Raw genomic sequence first — 17578 nt, 5'->3', positions numbered from 1 at the left:
TAACACATGGTAACACATGGTATTTACACTCACCTGCCCCATAAAGGCCTTTAGGATTATCAGGGCAGGACCTAGACAGGTGGCCCGTCTCGCCACAAATAAAGCATTTTGCAAAAGGAAATTCCCCTGTATAAAGAAAAAATAAATATATTCATACAACCAAATTATTACAGCCGGCATGCTTTAAACGGTTAGAGCCAGTCATATATGAACATGCTTCTGATGACTCAAGCTGGTTTGCACTAAAATAATGCCTCAACATCAAGGATTTTGACTTAGACTCTACTTTGTGGGATGAGGTTTGACTGAAAGATGTTCATGCGTACATTGGTTATTTGAGCAAAGTAACAACAACCAGGTAGTGGGACAGAAGCAAACAGAGGGTGTTCCCGCTTTATTAGGTCTCGCCTGTCGATGCGCATCGAGCTTGCGAGACTATGGGGGCTTAAACACTCTTTAACCAACTTGCAAGGAATCGTGGCGATTCCTTGCAGTGCCCGTGAAATTTAAGCTCAATGCGCATTGAGCTTAAAAGCGCGTGCACATGCCCCCAGCCGCCTGCCTTGCCCACTCTCTCTCTCACAGCCTCCCCCAGCTCCGCCCCCTCTCTTCTTGGTTGCACGGCCGCTAGGCCGTGCCTCCCCTACTCTCCTCCCCCCTCCTCCTCCTCCTACTCTCCTCCCCCCTCCTCCTCCTCCTACTCTCCTCCCCACTCTCTCTCTTACAGACTCTGCGTGCCTTATTCGATGCAGAGACGATTAGAGTTCACCATCCTAATTTATAGACACGAATAATAATTTTCGACAACACACTACTTTTAGGGCGACGGCTCCACTGTGTTTTTTTGGTCGAGCTGTTTTCAGTCGCTAGACCGTAAATGAAAGTTCTGCCTCTTTAAGAGCCCGGCGAGCTCTTTGTTATGGTAACACGGCAAAGCAGAGTTCTTACTGGTTTGTAGAATGATTCTGTTCACGCCAGACTTCATTGTGGAACCGCTTTGCCTCACTCCCGCGCGCTGTCTGTAGCTGCTAACGGCAGATTCCTCTCCACTTGGAGATTGCAATGAAAATATCAGCCAATCCCGGGCCGTGCTGCCACAGAGCATCAACCTCTTACTTCAGCAGCTGGGTCTGTTAGGGACTTCGCTCAAGGACACCAGATTTATTTATTTTCAAAATGTTGTTTCTAGGTCTCGTGCCAGTAAGGAGTATCTGCTTTACTGATTTCGGTACCTGTTTTATTATTTAGTTGAAGTTCCCAACTGTTTGTCCTGTTGCCAAATTACCAAACTGCCCCTCTCCAAAGAAAATCGGGAGCAAATAGGAACACGCTCCCTTCAAGCCCAGAGGTTTTTCATTTCAGCCGCATTGAATTCAGGGCAGCAATGAAATCACTGTACCACAGCCTTTTTGAGTTTTATGCGGACGGCGCATTTTTTGTAATTTCAGGCTAAAAATAGCGAATCTCGAAGGAAAGTGAGGCAAGTTTTTCACGTTGGCTCTCTTTTAGATTTGCTTGATGTTCAAGGTGGTTACTATGATGTCTGTTTATTCTGCCTTCGGCACAAGCGGTGTTTAAGTGGAATTATGTATATGGCATTACAATTGAAGATGTGGTCTAGTGGCATAGTTACTAATTAAAGGACTTGCAGCCCGCCCACTGCTTATCATTTGTTGAGTCCAGGAAATGTGAGCACTCTGTATTTTGCATCCAATTCATGGAGTACTCGGATGCAATTTTACACAGCTTAGGTTGTTTAGTTTCAAGTACAAGTAAGTAGTCCATTTCTATTTCCTTGCCTGCTAGGTCTTGTAATCCTGGACTTGTAATATGGAATTTAAAGTTACACTACCAAAAAAAGGTAACCTCAATCAGCACCAGGTGATTATTTTCAGTTTCTCCGACATCAGTATGTAATCAGCTAACTCTGCCTTTCCTATGTAAACACTGGCCCCATGTGTTGTATGGTAAAACGTCCTATTACAATCCTGAAAAGAGGTATCCTACTTTCAGTTTCACCCACCGCATCCACCACCACATCCACCGCATCCACCATCACCTCCACATCCACCATGACATCCACATCCACCACCACCACATCCACCACCACATCCACCACACCCACCACCAACACATCCACCACCAGGTGCAAATGCAATGTTCTTGGATTTTCGTCACAATAAAATACACTGAACATAATCTTCACAAAATTAATTTACAAACGTTTAAGCTATTGCCATTATAAATTACAATAAATTTTATTTAAGTATTAATTATTTACAAAATTAAAAGCCATTGTTATTTGCAATATCAATACATCTAAGTCACGTAAAGACAACACACATTGCATTACAAATGCTATAGGTGTCACATTTGCGAAAGTTAAAACTATTGACATTGTAACTGACAAAGCTATTACTTTTGCTATTTTCAAAAACACATAAATAAAAAAAGTGTCCTTTACAATACCAATTGCTCAAACTTTCCTAATGCGAGACCTATTGCATTTCCAATGCTTGTTCCCGTTGCAGTCACTCTTGTCTGTGGAGTCTGCAAGAGCTTATCGCTCTTGCTCCTCTTCTCAGTGAGGTATTTATGCTGCAGCTGGCTAGGGGCATCAGAATACGCCTTCACAATTTCGATATCTACGTTGACAGCACTACCGCTTTAGAGAGAGGGACAACAGAGTATGAGGCATTGCATGGAGAACATACAGGCTTGGATGTGGGTTGGCACCTCACCTAATCAGCCATTTAAAGAACCATATATTAGAGTTGTAAGCACCACAGAGTCGTCCAAAAAGTGAACAATATAACAGGGCAAATAATTTAAGCGCAATTAAGTTACTAAAAATAGAATCTTATGTCAGAACATTGCAAATATCACGCAAAACATCCTTGGCAATAGTATAGAATAGTAAAACACAGCAAGGCACCACTCAATCTCAGTACCATTTTTAAAGTAGCCTTCAAAGGACTGAATGCTGAGATCATAGGTGAGCAGCCTAACATAGGACTACGAGCCTCATGCTCACATTTTTGTCACATGATGTATTACTTTCTGGGTGCAAAGGGATAAAAGGGCATAGGTACTTACCAAGAGCTGGGTCTACTTTGGCTCTACACTTGTTGATATCATGCTCCGTAGAACCACACCGGTAGCAGATGCCAGTCCCCGTCTCCTGACTCTGTCGAGCCTCTCTGCAGTCTGCAAGACCATGACCCGGCTTTCGGCAGTGGAAACACAACTAGATATAAAAGAGAACATCTTGGTCCTACAGCTTCAAGAAAGTAAGCATTGTGTTTCAAAGCAGCTACATAGGTGATTTTGGAGGAAAAAAACATTTCACAAGGAGCAGTCATCTACATATAATGTTTAGATGAGTCACTATGAAGACAGCAAACCCAATTAAAAAAATGGTCAAAACGTCCTCCTATTGAAAATGGCTTGCTACATTTGTGGTGTAAATGCCAAAAGCAAATGGGGGAACTGGTAAGGCTCTTGATAGCTAGTCTTGATCTTCTGGCTCGCCTGAAAATCAACATATGGAACTATGTGAACTGCAGCTGGAGATTTTTGTCAAGATGCTTGGCTTAAAATGAATCTATCCCAACAATCGCAAATATTTGTTTTAAATTCAGCCCGGAAAACTTTCGTTGAGGGGGTAAATTAAGTAAGGAGAGAGAGGGAGTAAGTGAGCGGGGAGGGAGTGAGTGAGCGGGGAGACGGGGAGGGAGCGAGCAGAAAGGAGTAGAAAGATAATGAGAGAGAAGCGCAATGTAAAACAAGCATTTACAATGCAATGGTCTCGCCTTTGCAAAAGTTAGAGCTATTGGCATTGTAAATGACAAAATTGTCATTTATGTGTTGGTATTGAAAACAGATAAATAAATGGCATCGTCATTTACAATGCCAACAGCTTAATCTCTCGCAAATGCCACACACAAAGCCCCACAAACACACAGAGCCACACACAGACCCACAAACACACACACAGAGCCATACACAGACCCACAAACACACAGACAGAGCCACACACACAGAAATAGACCCACAAACACAGACACAGACCCACAAACACACAGACAGAGCCACACACAGACCCACAAACACACAGACAGAGCCACACACAGACCCACACACACAGACCCACAAACACACACACAGAGCCACACACAGACCCACAAACACACACACAGAGCCATACACAGACCCACAAACACACACACAGAGCCACACACACAGAAATAGACCCACAAACACACAGACAGAGCCAAACACAGACACAGACCCACAAACGCACAGACAGAGCCACACACAGACACAGCCCCACAAACACACAGAGCCACACACAGACACAGCCCCACAAACACACAGAGCCACACACAGACACAGACCCACAAACACACAGACAGAGCCACACACAGCCCCACACACACAGCCCCACACACAGAGCCACAAAGCCACACACACAGAGCCACAAAGCCACACACACAGAGCCACAAAGCCACACACACAGAGCCACAAACACACAGAGCCACACACACACAGAGCCACACACACACAGAGCCACACACACACACAGAGCCACACACACACAGACCTCCCCACACACAGACCCCCCCACACACAGACCCCCCCACACACACAGACCCCCCCACACACAGACCCCCCCACACACAGACCCCCACACACACAGACCCCCCCACACACAGACCCCCCACACACAGACAGACCCACACAGACACAGACCCACACCCACAGACACAGACCCACACCCACAGACACAGACCGACACACACACACACAGACCGACACACACACACACAGACCGACACACACACACACACAGACACAGACCGACACACACACACACAGACACAAACACACAGACACACACAGACACAGACCCACACACACAGACCCCCACACACACAGACCCCCACACACACAGACCCCCACACACACAGACCCCCACACACAGACCCCCACACACACAGACCCCCACACACACAGACCCCCACACACACAGACCTCCCCACACACAGACCCCCACACACACAGACCTCCCCACACACACAGACCTCCCCACACACACAGACCTCCCCACACACAGACACACACAGACCCAGACCCACACACAGACCCAGACCCACACAGACCCAGACCCACACAGACCCAGACCCACACACAGACCCAGACTCAGACCCACACACAGACCAAGACCCAGACCCACACACAGACCAAGACCCAGACCCACACACAGACCAAGACCCAGACCCACACACAGACCAAGACCCAGACCCACACACAGACCCCCAGACCCACACACAGACCCCCAGACCCACACACAGACCCCCAGACCCACACACAGACCCCCAGACCCACACACAGACCCCCAGACCCACACACAGACCCCCAGACCCACACACAGACCCCCAGACCCACACACAGACCCCCAGACCCACACACAGACCCCCAGACCCACACACAGACCCCCAGACCCACACACAGACCCCCACACACACAGACCCCCAGACCCACACACACACAGACCCACACACACACAGACCCACACACACACAGACCCCCACACACACAGACCCCCACACACACAGACCCCCACACACAGACCCCCACACACAGACCCCCACACACACCCCCCCCCCCACACAGACCCACACACACAAAGCCACACACACACAGACCACCACACACACAGACCCCCACACACACAGATCCCCACACACACAGACCCCCACACACACAGACCCCCACACACACAGACCCCCACACACACAGACCCCCACACACACAGACCCCCACACACACAGACCCCCACACACACAGACCCCCACACACACAGACCCCCACACACACAGACCCCCACACACACAGACCTCCCCACACACAGACCTCCCCACACACAGACCTCCCCACACACAGACCTCCCCACACACAGACCTCCCCACACACAGACCTCCCCACACACAGACCTCCCCACACACAGACCTCCCCACACACAGACCTCCCCACACACAGACCTCCCCACACACAGACCTCCCCACACACAGACCCAGACCCACAGACCCAGACCCACACACACAGACCCAGACCCACACACACAGACCCAGACCCACACACACAGACCCAGACACACACACACACACAGACCCAGACACACACAGACCCAGACACACACACACAGACACAGACCCACACACACAGACACAGACCCACACACACACACAGACCCACACACACACAGACCCACACACACACAGACCCACAGTCCCACCCACACACAGAGACCCACACACACAGACCCACACACACAGACCCACACACACAGACCCACACACACAGACCCACACACACAGACCCACACACACAGACCCACACACACAGACCCACACACACAGACCCACACACACAGACCCACACACACAGACCCCCCCACACCCACAGACCCCCCCACACCCACAGACCCCCCCACACACACACACAAATACCCCCACACACACACACATATCCACACACACACAGACCCACACACACACAGACCCACACACACACACAGACCCACACACACACACAGACCCACACACACACAGACCCACACACACACAGACCCACACACAGACCCACACACACAGACCCACACACAGACCCACAAGCACACACACAGACCCACAAACACACACACAGACCCACAAACACACACACACACACAGACCCACAAACACACACACATACCCACAAACACACACACAGAGTGAGGGCGATAGATAAGAGTGAGGGCGATAGATAAGAGTGAGGGTGATAGATAGAGTGAGGGCGATAGATAAGAGTGAGGGCGATAGATAAGAGTGAGGGCGATAGATAAGAGTGAGGGCGATAGATAAGAGTGAGGGCGATAGATAGAGTGAGGGCGATAGATAGAGTGAGGGCGATAGATAGAGTGAGGGCGATAGATAGAGTGAGGGCGATAGATAGAGTGAGGGCGATAGATAGAGTGAGGGCGATAGATAGAGTGAGGGCGATAGATAGAGTGAGGGCGATAGATAGAGTGAGGGCGATAGATAGAGTGAGGGCGATAGATATAGTGAGGGCGATAGATAGAGTGAGGGCGATAGAAAGTGCCTATAAATAAATCCATCAAAAACAAACACCTAATAAACAAAAATGCCCGATTATTAAAAAGGAATAGACCAAGATATTAGATTTGTGCAAATACAATAAACAGAAGCAAGACAGTGAAGGGGCAGGAGAGAGTGAGACGGATACTGAGGAAGAGTGGAGAGGCCAAGACAGTGAAGGGGCAGGAGAGAGTGAGACGGAAACTGAGGAAGAGTGGAGAGGCCAAGACAGTGCAGGGGCAGGAAAGAGTGAGATGGAAATAGAGGAAGAGTGGAGAGGCCAAGACAGGGAATGGGCAGGAGAGAGTGAGACAGAAATAGAGGAAGAGTGGAGAGGCCAAGACAGTGAAGCGGCAGGAGAGAGTGAGACAGAAATAGAGGAAGAGTGGAGAGGTCAAGACAGTGAAGGGGCAGGAGAGAGAAACGGAAACTGAGGAAGAGTGGAGAGGCCGAGACAGTGAAGGGGCAGGAGAGAGTGAGACGGAAACTGAGGAGAGTGGAGAGGCCAAGACAGTGAATGGGCAGGAGACAGTGAGGCGGAATGGAGGAAGAGTGGAGAGGCCAAGACAGTGAAGGGGCAGGAGAGAGAGAGACAGAAATAGAGCAGCGTTATGAGCAAATGCTAAATTGTGTTGGGCAGAGAAGGAGTGTTAAGAGAGAGTGGTAGAACAGAAGGGAGAGGGAGCGATGGGTGGTTAGGGTGATGGAGACAGAGAGGGTGATGGAATAGAGGATACTAGAGGGAGAAACGCAAAAGAGGCAAGACGCCAGTCACAATTTAGAAAAGACTGTTCCGTCTAGAGGCACTCACATCAGCTATACATTTCCACATTGTTCTCCTTAAAATACTTTCCACACAAAGGACTGAGAGCCTAGTATTGGTGGAAAACCAATCAAATTACAATTTGCGCGTCGTAGTCCTCAGAATCAGCACTCCTAGCACAGTGAGCAGCTAAGGGAAGAAACAGGCTCTCATTTGATGTTTGGCAAGTTGCTAGCTTTGACTGCTCTTTCAGTTGTTATTACATTTATTTGAAGAAAATGGGTAGCAGTAGATCTTCAAAAGTTGCACAGCCTTTAACAAATCTCTTTAAAATATGCATGTCCCCCAAGTTTTTATAGTTCTTCTGCAAACACACATTGTATAATCCAGGCCTTGGTGCTGCTGCTGTATGAATTGTTGAGAGCTGCCAGGGGAGAACAGGTACAGGGCAGCAGGATTACAAAGTTCATTGGCGCAAACCCGCACAAGCACAACCGCAGAAACAATTTGAGGTTCCTTTACACACATAAAATTATTACACTATAGGCAGCAGCAATGATGGTAAGGATGACAGAAGGAGAGGTGGAGAGAGTCAAGGTTGAGATGGAGAGACAGGAGGTTGAAGCAGAGAGAGAGAGAGAGAGAGAGAGAGAGGGGAGGGATAGGTAGGAGTGTACCAGAGAGAGGAGAGGGTGAGACAAATAGATAGTGAGGATACTGAGGAGAGCGAGTGAGGCTGGTGAAGTGAAGTGAAGATGGAGAGAATGAGAGAAAGGCATGGCAGAGAAAGAAAGGTGAAGCTAGAGGGAAGAATGCAGTGGAGCCAGAGGAAGAAGTGGAAGGATAGTGAGATAAAGAGGAGAGGCAATTGAGCTGAAAATGAGGAGGGTGATGGGAGAAAGAGATTAGTGTAAGGAAGAGAGAGAGAAAAAGGAGGAACACTGCAGGAAGACGGGAGGATGAGATGGGTGAGATGGATAAAAAGTAGGATGAGGTGAAGAGATACAACAGTGAGGGAGGAGGATGCAGAGGGAGAGAAGAGCAGGAGGCGCTAGGGGGGCGCACAGCGGAATGGCTGTGTGATTCACAGCTCCGCCGGGCGATCACCAACGATGTGATCTGTCCCCGACACAAACCCCACCAAATCGCCTACCAAACGGCCCCACGCGCGTGGGAAGGTGTGGTGCATCCACTGGTATGCAGCGGGCCGCGGTCCCTTCGCGGCAGAGGAGATAATTAACGACGATTGCGGAGAGACGCGGCTCGCCTGACAAAATGGCGGACTGCCGGCTCGACGACCGGCTGGAGAACGCGACGGCTGCCTGATAGATGCAAGGCGTGCGGCGGCTGACCAGACTCAGTGCGGGTAAGGAACATCCCTCCGGACCTCGTTTAATCAATGTGGGGCACATCTGTACGCGGGCCCTGCCACCCGTATAGAACACTGCTCCGGACCACACGCCTGACAAAATGGCGGCGCCCATGGAGCCAGTGTTGATGTCCACACCCTCGCGCTCCTGAAAGCGGACCCGGACAGTCCGTGGCGCTCTGCCAGCCCCGCATTACGCGCTGAGGGACACCACATCACAGGCACTATACCCGCGACTGCCCGCCACCAAATAATCCTGCGCTGCAACACGCCGACACACGGGAGCAATGGCAGAACGGCGGGAAACGACAAGAACGCGCCTGTTCTGATCAGCCCTTGTCGCAGAGTGACGAACGTGAAGGATTGCACTCCAACTTCACTGAAGATAGTGGGTGGATCTGCACATCGGCAGCGGATATCCTCTCCCAAGCCCAGCTGCATTACAGGGAGTACTTTCGGCTCGAGACTGCTGGTGAGACGCCGGAGGATGTACAGGACCCCCCCAGACAACACGAGGTGACACAGTGGTAACAAACGTGCCCAGGCTGTAAGACCAGGAACGTCTACTGTCCACACGTGCAAATAGCCAAAATCCCCCCAAGGGCACCACGGCGACTGCAGCAAGAGTCACGAGGGCGACAGGCCCAGCGTCCAGGGCAACTGCACCTCAGGCTGGGGCGATGGGGAAACCAGATAAGCAACAGCCAAAGCTCTCGTTTGACAACAAAAAATCCAGCAAAACTTCAGAGGACATGGCGGACACCAGCGGCGCAGCCGAACCACTGCCAAATAGTAACATGGAGAAAATATTGCTAGCCATCCAGTCGAATCTACAAGACATTAACGGTAAATTGGATAATCTGACATGTAGAATGGATGGAATGGCTGCAAGACAAGAGAAACATGGTGAGCGCCTAGACGAGGCCGAAACGCGCATATCAGCTGTAGAAGACGAAGCGCGAACGTCCACCACTAAATGTACAGGAATGGAACGCATCCTGGAGGTGATCAAAGCGAAGTAGGTGGACTTGGAAGCGCGCTCGAGGCGCAATAATGTGCGCATTACAGGTTTGCCGGAGACGACAAACACTGGACGTATGGAACTGTACGTCGAAAACCTATGCAAGGATCTCTTTGGTACGGAGGCGTTGTCGCCGGTATTCATTGTGGAGCGGGCCCACAGATCGCTAGCACCTCGACCACCGCCTGGAGCGACGCCGAGACCAATAGTGGCGAGAATACTCAATTATCGAGACCGGGACACCATCCTCAGACTGGCGAGGGAGAAAGGCAAAATCACTCATCAAGGCAACTCCCTGGAGTTTTATCCGGATCACACTGTTGCGGTTCAACAGGCAAGAAAAGAATACACGACCGTCAAGGCGAAACTAAGGGACCTAAACATTAGCTACTCCATGCTGTATCCTGCCAGACTTCGAGTGACGTGGAAGGAGAAAGCGATTGTGCTGCCCACACCCAAAGCAGCCTAAGACTTCGTCAAAAAGGTGCAACGGGAGAGTAGATCGAATGTTCGGGAAGAACAGCATCAAGACTCGGACTAAAGTCACTGGTAGGTCCCAACAACACTTGGCGGTAAGTCTCCCAATGGTTATGGGTTGTAAATGCACGATTCTGTAGCCCACTTCTAGCAGTAACTGTAACGATGGTGTAGCTGAGGATGGGCAAACTGTGTAACACAACCAGGTGTAGGATACCAGGAGAAGCGGCCCGGATAGATCCCGTTGAATTTCCATGCCGTTGCGGATATATGGACTGTGGCTGCCTGACAGACTACCGCATACTGCAATCTGACACACATTGTCCTGCGGCAAGGCCGAAAACTTTGACACCGCACACACACCTCTGTTGCACATTGAAGATCCCCTCACTGAATAGTGCGAATGCACGATGGCCTAGGTGGCTCTTCCTCGCTCAGCACACTGGCATGCCCAACTGGCACCTTACCAGAGGGCTATGGACGGCATAGGGGTTTCCCAGTGACAGCGACCAGACCTACGCTGCAGTATCGCACGAACTCTATAACCACGCATAAACGCCCGCGACTGTATATTGCAATGTATAAAAGATGTACCGGGCTCTATGTGGGAGATGGGCTATATTCTGTATAGAGTGGAACATTTTGCCTGTTTACATGGACTGCAACATGAGGGTCGGGCTGAAGGACTGCTGTTGATCTGAACTTCATGACGTGTTACTGAAGCCACTATAAGGTGTGGGGGGGGAGTGGATTCACAGACACATAACCTACATTTGTGTCAGCTTTTGAAGTATCGCCCACACCCGATACACCGGGTGTAGGGATGTGCTCCCTGCGGTCCTCCACAAGGGTAATACCCAACACAAGTTCCACGGTATGGGTACTGGGTTGTTTGTTTCCTGTTCACATAGGGATGGATAATTGCAGGCTTTTAGATGACTCAAGGTTCTAGGCACACGAGTAGGCACCACTTGAACGTCCTTACTTGGAACATCAGGGGCTTCGCCCGACCACAGAAAATCAGGCAGATTTTTGCGAGCCTCACTAGATGGGAGATAGATATTGCATTCATACAGGAATCCCACCTGGCACCCAACACACATCCACATCTGGGTAGAAGATGGGCAGAATCGACCTATAGGGCTTCCTATTCCTCTTATTCCCGAGGAGTACTCATTTTGATTCGGAAAGGGGTAAATTTCAAATCGCAGCACGTTACACAGGATTCCAATGGCAGATACGTATTGGTCTCAGGCACTTTACGCGGCCAGCACGTGACACTCCTTAACGTATATGGACCCAATACGGATACACCAGAGTTCTTCAGGGAGGTATGGGGCCACTTACAATCACATGCGAACACACATATAATTTGTGGAGGGGACTGGAACGTAACGTTGATAGATGGGCTGGATCGCTCCTCTAATTCATCAGAGCAGCATAAGCAGGCGAGGACTATGGTGGGACACATGATGAAAGATCTGTCGTTAACAGATATTTGGAGACTTCGATATGCTAACGAGCCAGGAGCCACCCACATCACGGCGTCTCATAGCAGCTGGTCTCGTTTAGACTATTGGTTAGGCACGAATGATATCGCACTGTGGGCAAAGGAGGTGCAGGTGTTACCTCGCACATTGTCAGATCACAACCCCGTCCTATTACAGATCAGTATACCACAATACACACCGCCTCCATTTCAGTGGAGGTTCAATTCACAAGCTTTATCCGATTCCATCTACACAGACACCTTAACGAAGGCAATCAGGGAATATTTCCACATAAATTCACAAACTGTCGAAGATCCAGGTCTATTATGGGAGGCCTTCAAGGCCACGATAAGAGGCGTCTGCATTAGCACCACTGTAGGGGTCTTGAAAGACATCAGACGCCAAATACAACGCTGTGAGACTCGCATAAGAAATATAGAACTGGCTTTTGAAAACACACAAGATGTTTCGCTGCTAACAGAGCTGCGGGACTTGCATACTGAACATACTGATTTGATGGCGGCTGAAATCAAATATCTAGATCACAAACACATAGCTAGGAACTTTGGGGAAGGAGGCAGACCGGGTGGGAAATTGGCGAGGAAGATATGCGAAGGGAGGGGACACTCAGCCATACTTCGAGTCAAATCAAAGGCAGGCCAGATACAGACGCAATCGGCAGACATCCTAAAAAACTTTGTGGATTCCTTCAGCACACTATACAAATCACAACCCACAGCATTGACTATTTACAGGATGTAGCGATTGGTTGGCTGTCGGACGAACAGAGGGAACACTTAGCAATGCCCATTACAGTAGAAGAGGTGACAGCAGTGATTAAGTCACTACCTAATGGCAAGGCTCCGGGCCCAGATGGGTTCACTAATGAGTTCTACAAGCACTTCGCAGACATTCTTGCGCCTTACTTGGTAGACATGTTTGGCACTTCCTTTGAGAAATCCATACTTCCACCTACTCTCCGTGAGGCACTAGTTATTGCTCTCTTAAAGCCGTCCAAAGATCCTGAGGAGTGTGACTCCTACAGGCCCTTATCGCTCATTAACGTGGACTTAAAAATACTCGCGAAACTGCTGGCAGTACGTTTATCCCCTCTAATTACCCATCTGGTCCTTCCAGATCAGACTGGATTTATCCCCACCAGTGGCGTCACTAGGGCTGGTGTCACCCGGTGCGGGTAACTCATGGTGTCACCCCCTCACAACTTACCGGATGGACCATCTCAACCTCTGGCAGCACCATCTCAACCTCTGCCTGCACCATCTCACCCTCTGCCTGCACCATCTCACCCTCTGCCTGCACCATCTCACCCTCTGCCTGCACCATTTCACCCTCTGCCTGCACCATCTCACCCTCTGTCCGCACCATCTCCCCTCTGCCTGCACCATCTCTCCCTTTGTCTGCACCATCTCCCCTCTGCCTGCACCATCTCCCCTCTGCCTGCACCATCTCCCCTCTGCCTGCACCATCTCCCTCGTCTGCACCATCTCACCCTCTGCCTGCACCATCGATCCCTTTGTCCGCACCATCTCCCCTCTGCCTGCACCATCTCTCCCTTTGTCCGCACCATCTCCCCTCGCCTGCACCATCTCACCCTCTGCCTACACCATTTCCCCTCTGCCTACACCATTTCCCCTCTGCCTGCACCATTTCCCCTCTGCCTGCACCATCTCCCCTCGCATGCACCATCTCACCCTCTGCCTGCACCATCTCTCCCTTTGTCTGCACCATCTCCCCTCCGCCTGCACCATCTCACCCTCCGCCTGCACCATCTCACCCTCTACCTGCACCATCTCACCCTCTGCCTGCACCATCTCACCCGCTGCCTGCACCATCTCACCCGCTGCCTGCACCATCTCTCCCTTTGTCCACACCAGCTCCCCTCCGCCTGCACCATTTCTACCTCTGCCTGCACCATCTCTCCCTCTGCATCCACCATCCCACCCTCTGCCTGCACCATCTCACCCTCTGCCTGCACCATCTCACCCTCTGCCTGCACCATCTCACCCTCTGCCTGCACCATCTCCCCTCTGCCTGCACCATCGATCCCTTTGTCCGCACCATCTCCTCTGCCTGCACCATCTCACCCTCTGCCTGCACCATCTCACCCTCTGCCTGCACCATCTCCCCTCTGCCTGCACCATCGATCCCTTTGTCCGCACCATCTCCCCTCGCCTGCACCATCTCACCCTCTGCCTGCACCATCTCCCCTCTGCCTGCACCATATCCCCTCGCCTGCACCATCTCACCCTCCGCCTGCACCATCTCATCCTCCGCCTGCACCATCTCACCCTCCGCCTGCACCATCTCACCCTCCGCCTGCACCATCTCACCCTCCGCCTGCACCATCTCATCCTCTGCCTGCACCATCGATCCCTTTGTCCGCACCATCTCCCCTCTGCCTGCACCATCTCTCCCTTTGTCCGCACCATCTCCCCTCGCCTGCACCATCTCACCCTCTGCCTACACCATTTCCCCTCTGCCTGCACCATTTCCCCTCTGCCTGCACCATCTCCCCTCGCATGCACCATCTCACCCTCTGCCTGCACCATCTCTCCCTTTGTCTGCACCATCTCCCCTCCGCCTGCACCATCTCACCCTCCGCCTGCACCATCTCACCCTCTACCTGCACCATCTCACCCTCTACCTGCACCATCTCACCCTCTACCTGCACCATCTCACCCTCTGCCTGCACCATCTCACCCGCTGCCTGCACCATCTCACCCGCTGCCTGCACCATCTCTCCCTTTGTCCACACCAGCTCCCCTCCGCCTGCACCATTTCTACCTCTGCCTGCACCATCTCTCCCTCTGCATCCACCATCCCACCCTCTGCCTGCACCATCTCACCCTCTGCCTGCACCATCTCACCCTCTGCCTGCACCATCTCACCCTCTGCCTGCACCATCTCACCCTCTGCCTGCACCATCTCCCCTCTGCCTGCACCATCTCCCCTCTGCCTGCACCATCGATCCCTTTGTCCGCACCATCTCCCCTCTGCCTGCACCATCTCACCCTCTGCCTGCACCATCTCACCCTCTGCCTGCACCATCTCCCCTCTGCCTGCACCATCGATCCCTTTGTCCGCACCATCTCCCCTCACCTGCACCATCTCACCCTCTGCCTGCACCATCTCCCCTCTGCCTGCACCATCTCCCCTCGCCTGCACCATCTCACCCTCCGCCTGCACCATCTCATCCTCCGCCTGCACCATCTCACCCTCCGCCTGCACCATCTCACCCTCCGCCTGCACCATCTCATCCTCTGCCTGCACCATCTCACCCTCTGCCTGCACCATCTCACCCTCTGCCTGCACCATCTCCCCTCTGCCTGCACCATCTCTCCCTTTGTCCACACCATCTCCCCTCCGCCTGAACCATCTCTACCTCTGCCTGCACCATCTCTCCCTCTGCATCCACCATCTCTCTCTCCGCCTGCTCCATCTCTCCCTCTGCCTGCACCATCTCCCCCTCAGCCTGCACCATCTCACCTCTGCCTGCACCTTCTCCCCCTCAACCTGCACCACCTCCCCTCTGCCTACACCATTTCCCCTCTGCCTGCACCATCTCCCACTCTGCCTGCACCATCTCCCCCTCAACCTGCACCATCTCCCCTCCGCCTGCACCATCTCCCCTCCGCCTGCACCATCTCCCCTCCGCCTGCACCATCTCCCCTCTGCCTGCACCATCTCCCCCTCATCCTGCACCATCTCACCTCTGCCTGCACCATCTCCCCTCTCAACCAATAGACCTTTCAAAAACAGCCCTGTAGTTACATTAGTCTATTCCTGATTTGCTATTTGATTTAATGCGCTTAGACACTCATATCTGCAACTGCATGGTTTATATTTGATGGTTTGAACAGGAAAAACCAAAGACATGCATGGTTTTGTTACCAATACTTTGTCCTCTACTTTGCATTTTGCTATTCCTGCAAACTCATCCTTAGGCTGGAGGCTTGCTATCCAGCTCCCAACAGCAACTTCTCAGGGTGATATTCTCAATTTAAGGTAGTGGTTGCAGAAATACAGGTGGTGCAGTGCCAGCCATCAAGCAGCTACAGCACGTAGAACAGACTATAATAATAAGGACTCACCTTACCTTATTCTGTGCATGCCAAACTCTAGCCTTGCGGAGCGTCTGTACATGTCGCACCCAGCCTACTCAACAAACATGTGTAGGCCTTTGACGCAGCCGTCGACCCTCCCATTGTGGAGGGGTGGGGGGCATGTAGAGGCCCGAGCAGGTGCTGTGTGTAAAGTTTATCATGACCCCATCAAGTGCAGGCTTCCTAATCACAGTCACTGGAGCAATTCCTGTGTGCTTAGGATTCTAAAACGGGCCGATAATGTGACCTGCTAACTCGTGTTCTGCTCTGCTCCCAAAATAAGCCACGGATTTGATAACCTGGCATACAATGACTAAAATGCACATCATTAAGTAACAAAGAAAGATCGGAGTTAATGCCTAATAATCCTCATGCTTACGGTTTATCTGCTCCTTTCCCTTGAGCAGCGACGTTCCCAGCTTTGGAAGTTCGACGAACTGTATCTGAATATTTTAAGTGTGAACAGCAGGCACACTTAACCTCGTAATTCCTTGTTTCGCGCTCAATGGCTTTCTGCTCCACGGAAATACGAGACCAGACTGAGCAGGAAGCACAGCCTCTTTCAATGACTTTCTGTGCAGCCCCGCCCGCGCCGAAGATTCGCAACTATGTTTGTTCCAGGCAGGCTGACGGGGCTGATAGTCTGACAGAGGTAGCAGCAGGAAAATACACAATAGATCCGTGGCTGGTACCTGGCAATCAGAACGAGTCCTCCAAGCCCAGCGCAGGCAGGAAGGATTCATTTCTCAAAGGGGGCCCCCTTCAAGTGCTGAAGACTGGGGGGCTGCAGGGGCGTTTGTTACGCCCCTGCACAGCGTAACCATAACCAGATGGTGTCACCCCCATGTGAGGGTGTCACCCGGTGCGGACCGCACCCCCCGCACCCCTCTAGTGACGCCACTGATCCCCACAAGATCAACCTCCCACAATACGAGATCCCTCTTTGCTCTTTCCCACTACCTCCAGCCCTCTGTTAAAGCCGTAGCAGTCATGCTCGATGCCGCTAAGGCATTCGACTCCATTGACTGGAGCTATAGGATTGCTATTTTACACAGGATGGGCTTTCCCAAACGGTTTGTCCAATGGGTCTCGCTGCTATACACCCAACCATGCGCCAGAGTCCGGATAAATGGTTATGTCTCAACTCCCTTTAACGTAGAACGTGGCACTAGACAGGGTTGTCCCCTTTCCCCCT

At 51.5% G+C, this 17578-nt stretch overlaps 1 protein-coding gene across 2 annotated transcripts in view; it reads right to left on the bottom strand.

Annotated features, from left to right (window-relative positions):
* ZCCHC9 (zinc finger CCHC-type containing 9) overlaps window positions 1-17578 on the bottom strand; it is an 87463-nt gene that overhangs the window by 20327 nt on the left and 49558 nt on the right. For both annotated transcript variants that reach the window (XM_086960837.1, XM_086960838.1), the window contains 2 exons: window positions 3097-3247; window positions 34-126 (listed from right to left, as the gene is read on the bottom strand). In XM_086960837.1, the coding sequence (XP_086816963.1) occupies window positions 34-126; window positions 3097-3247 (244 nt within the window). The remainder of the gene's footprint in view (window positions 1-33; window positions 127-3096; window positions 3248-17578) is intronic.

The sequence above is a fragment of the Lissotriton vulgaris genome, chromosome 3_1, assembly GCF_964263255.1.
Source record: "Lissotriton vulgaris chromosome 3_1, aLisVul1.2, whole genome shotgun sequence".
Lineage (NCBI taxonomy): Eukaryota > Metazoa > Chordata > Amphibia > Caudata > Salamandridae > Lissotriton > Lissotriton vulgaris.
Note: the sequence above shows the minus strand (reverse complement) of the source record. Positions and strands in the feature narration are given on the sequence as shown.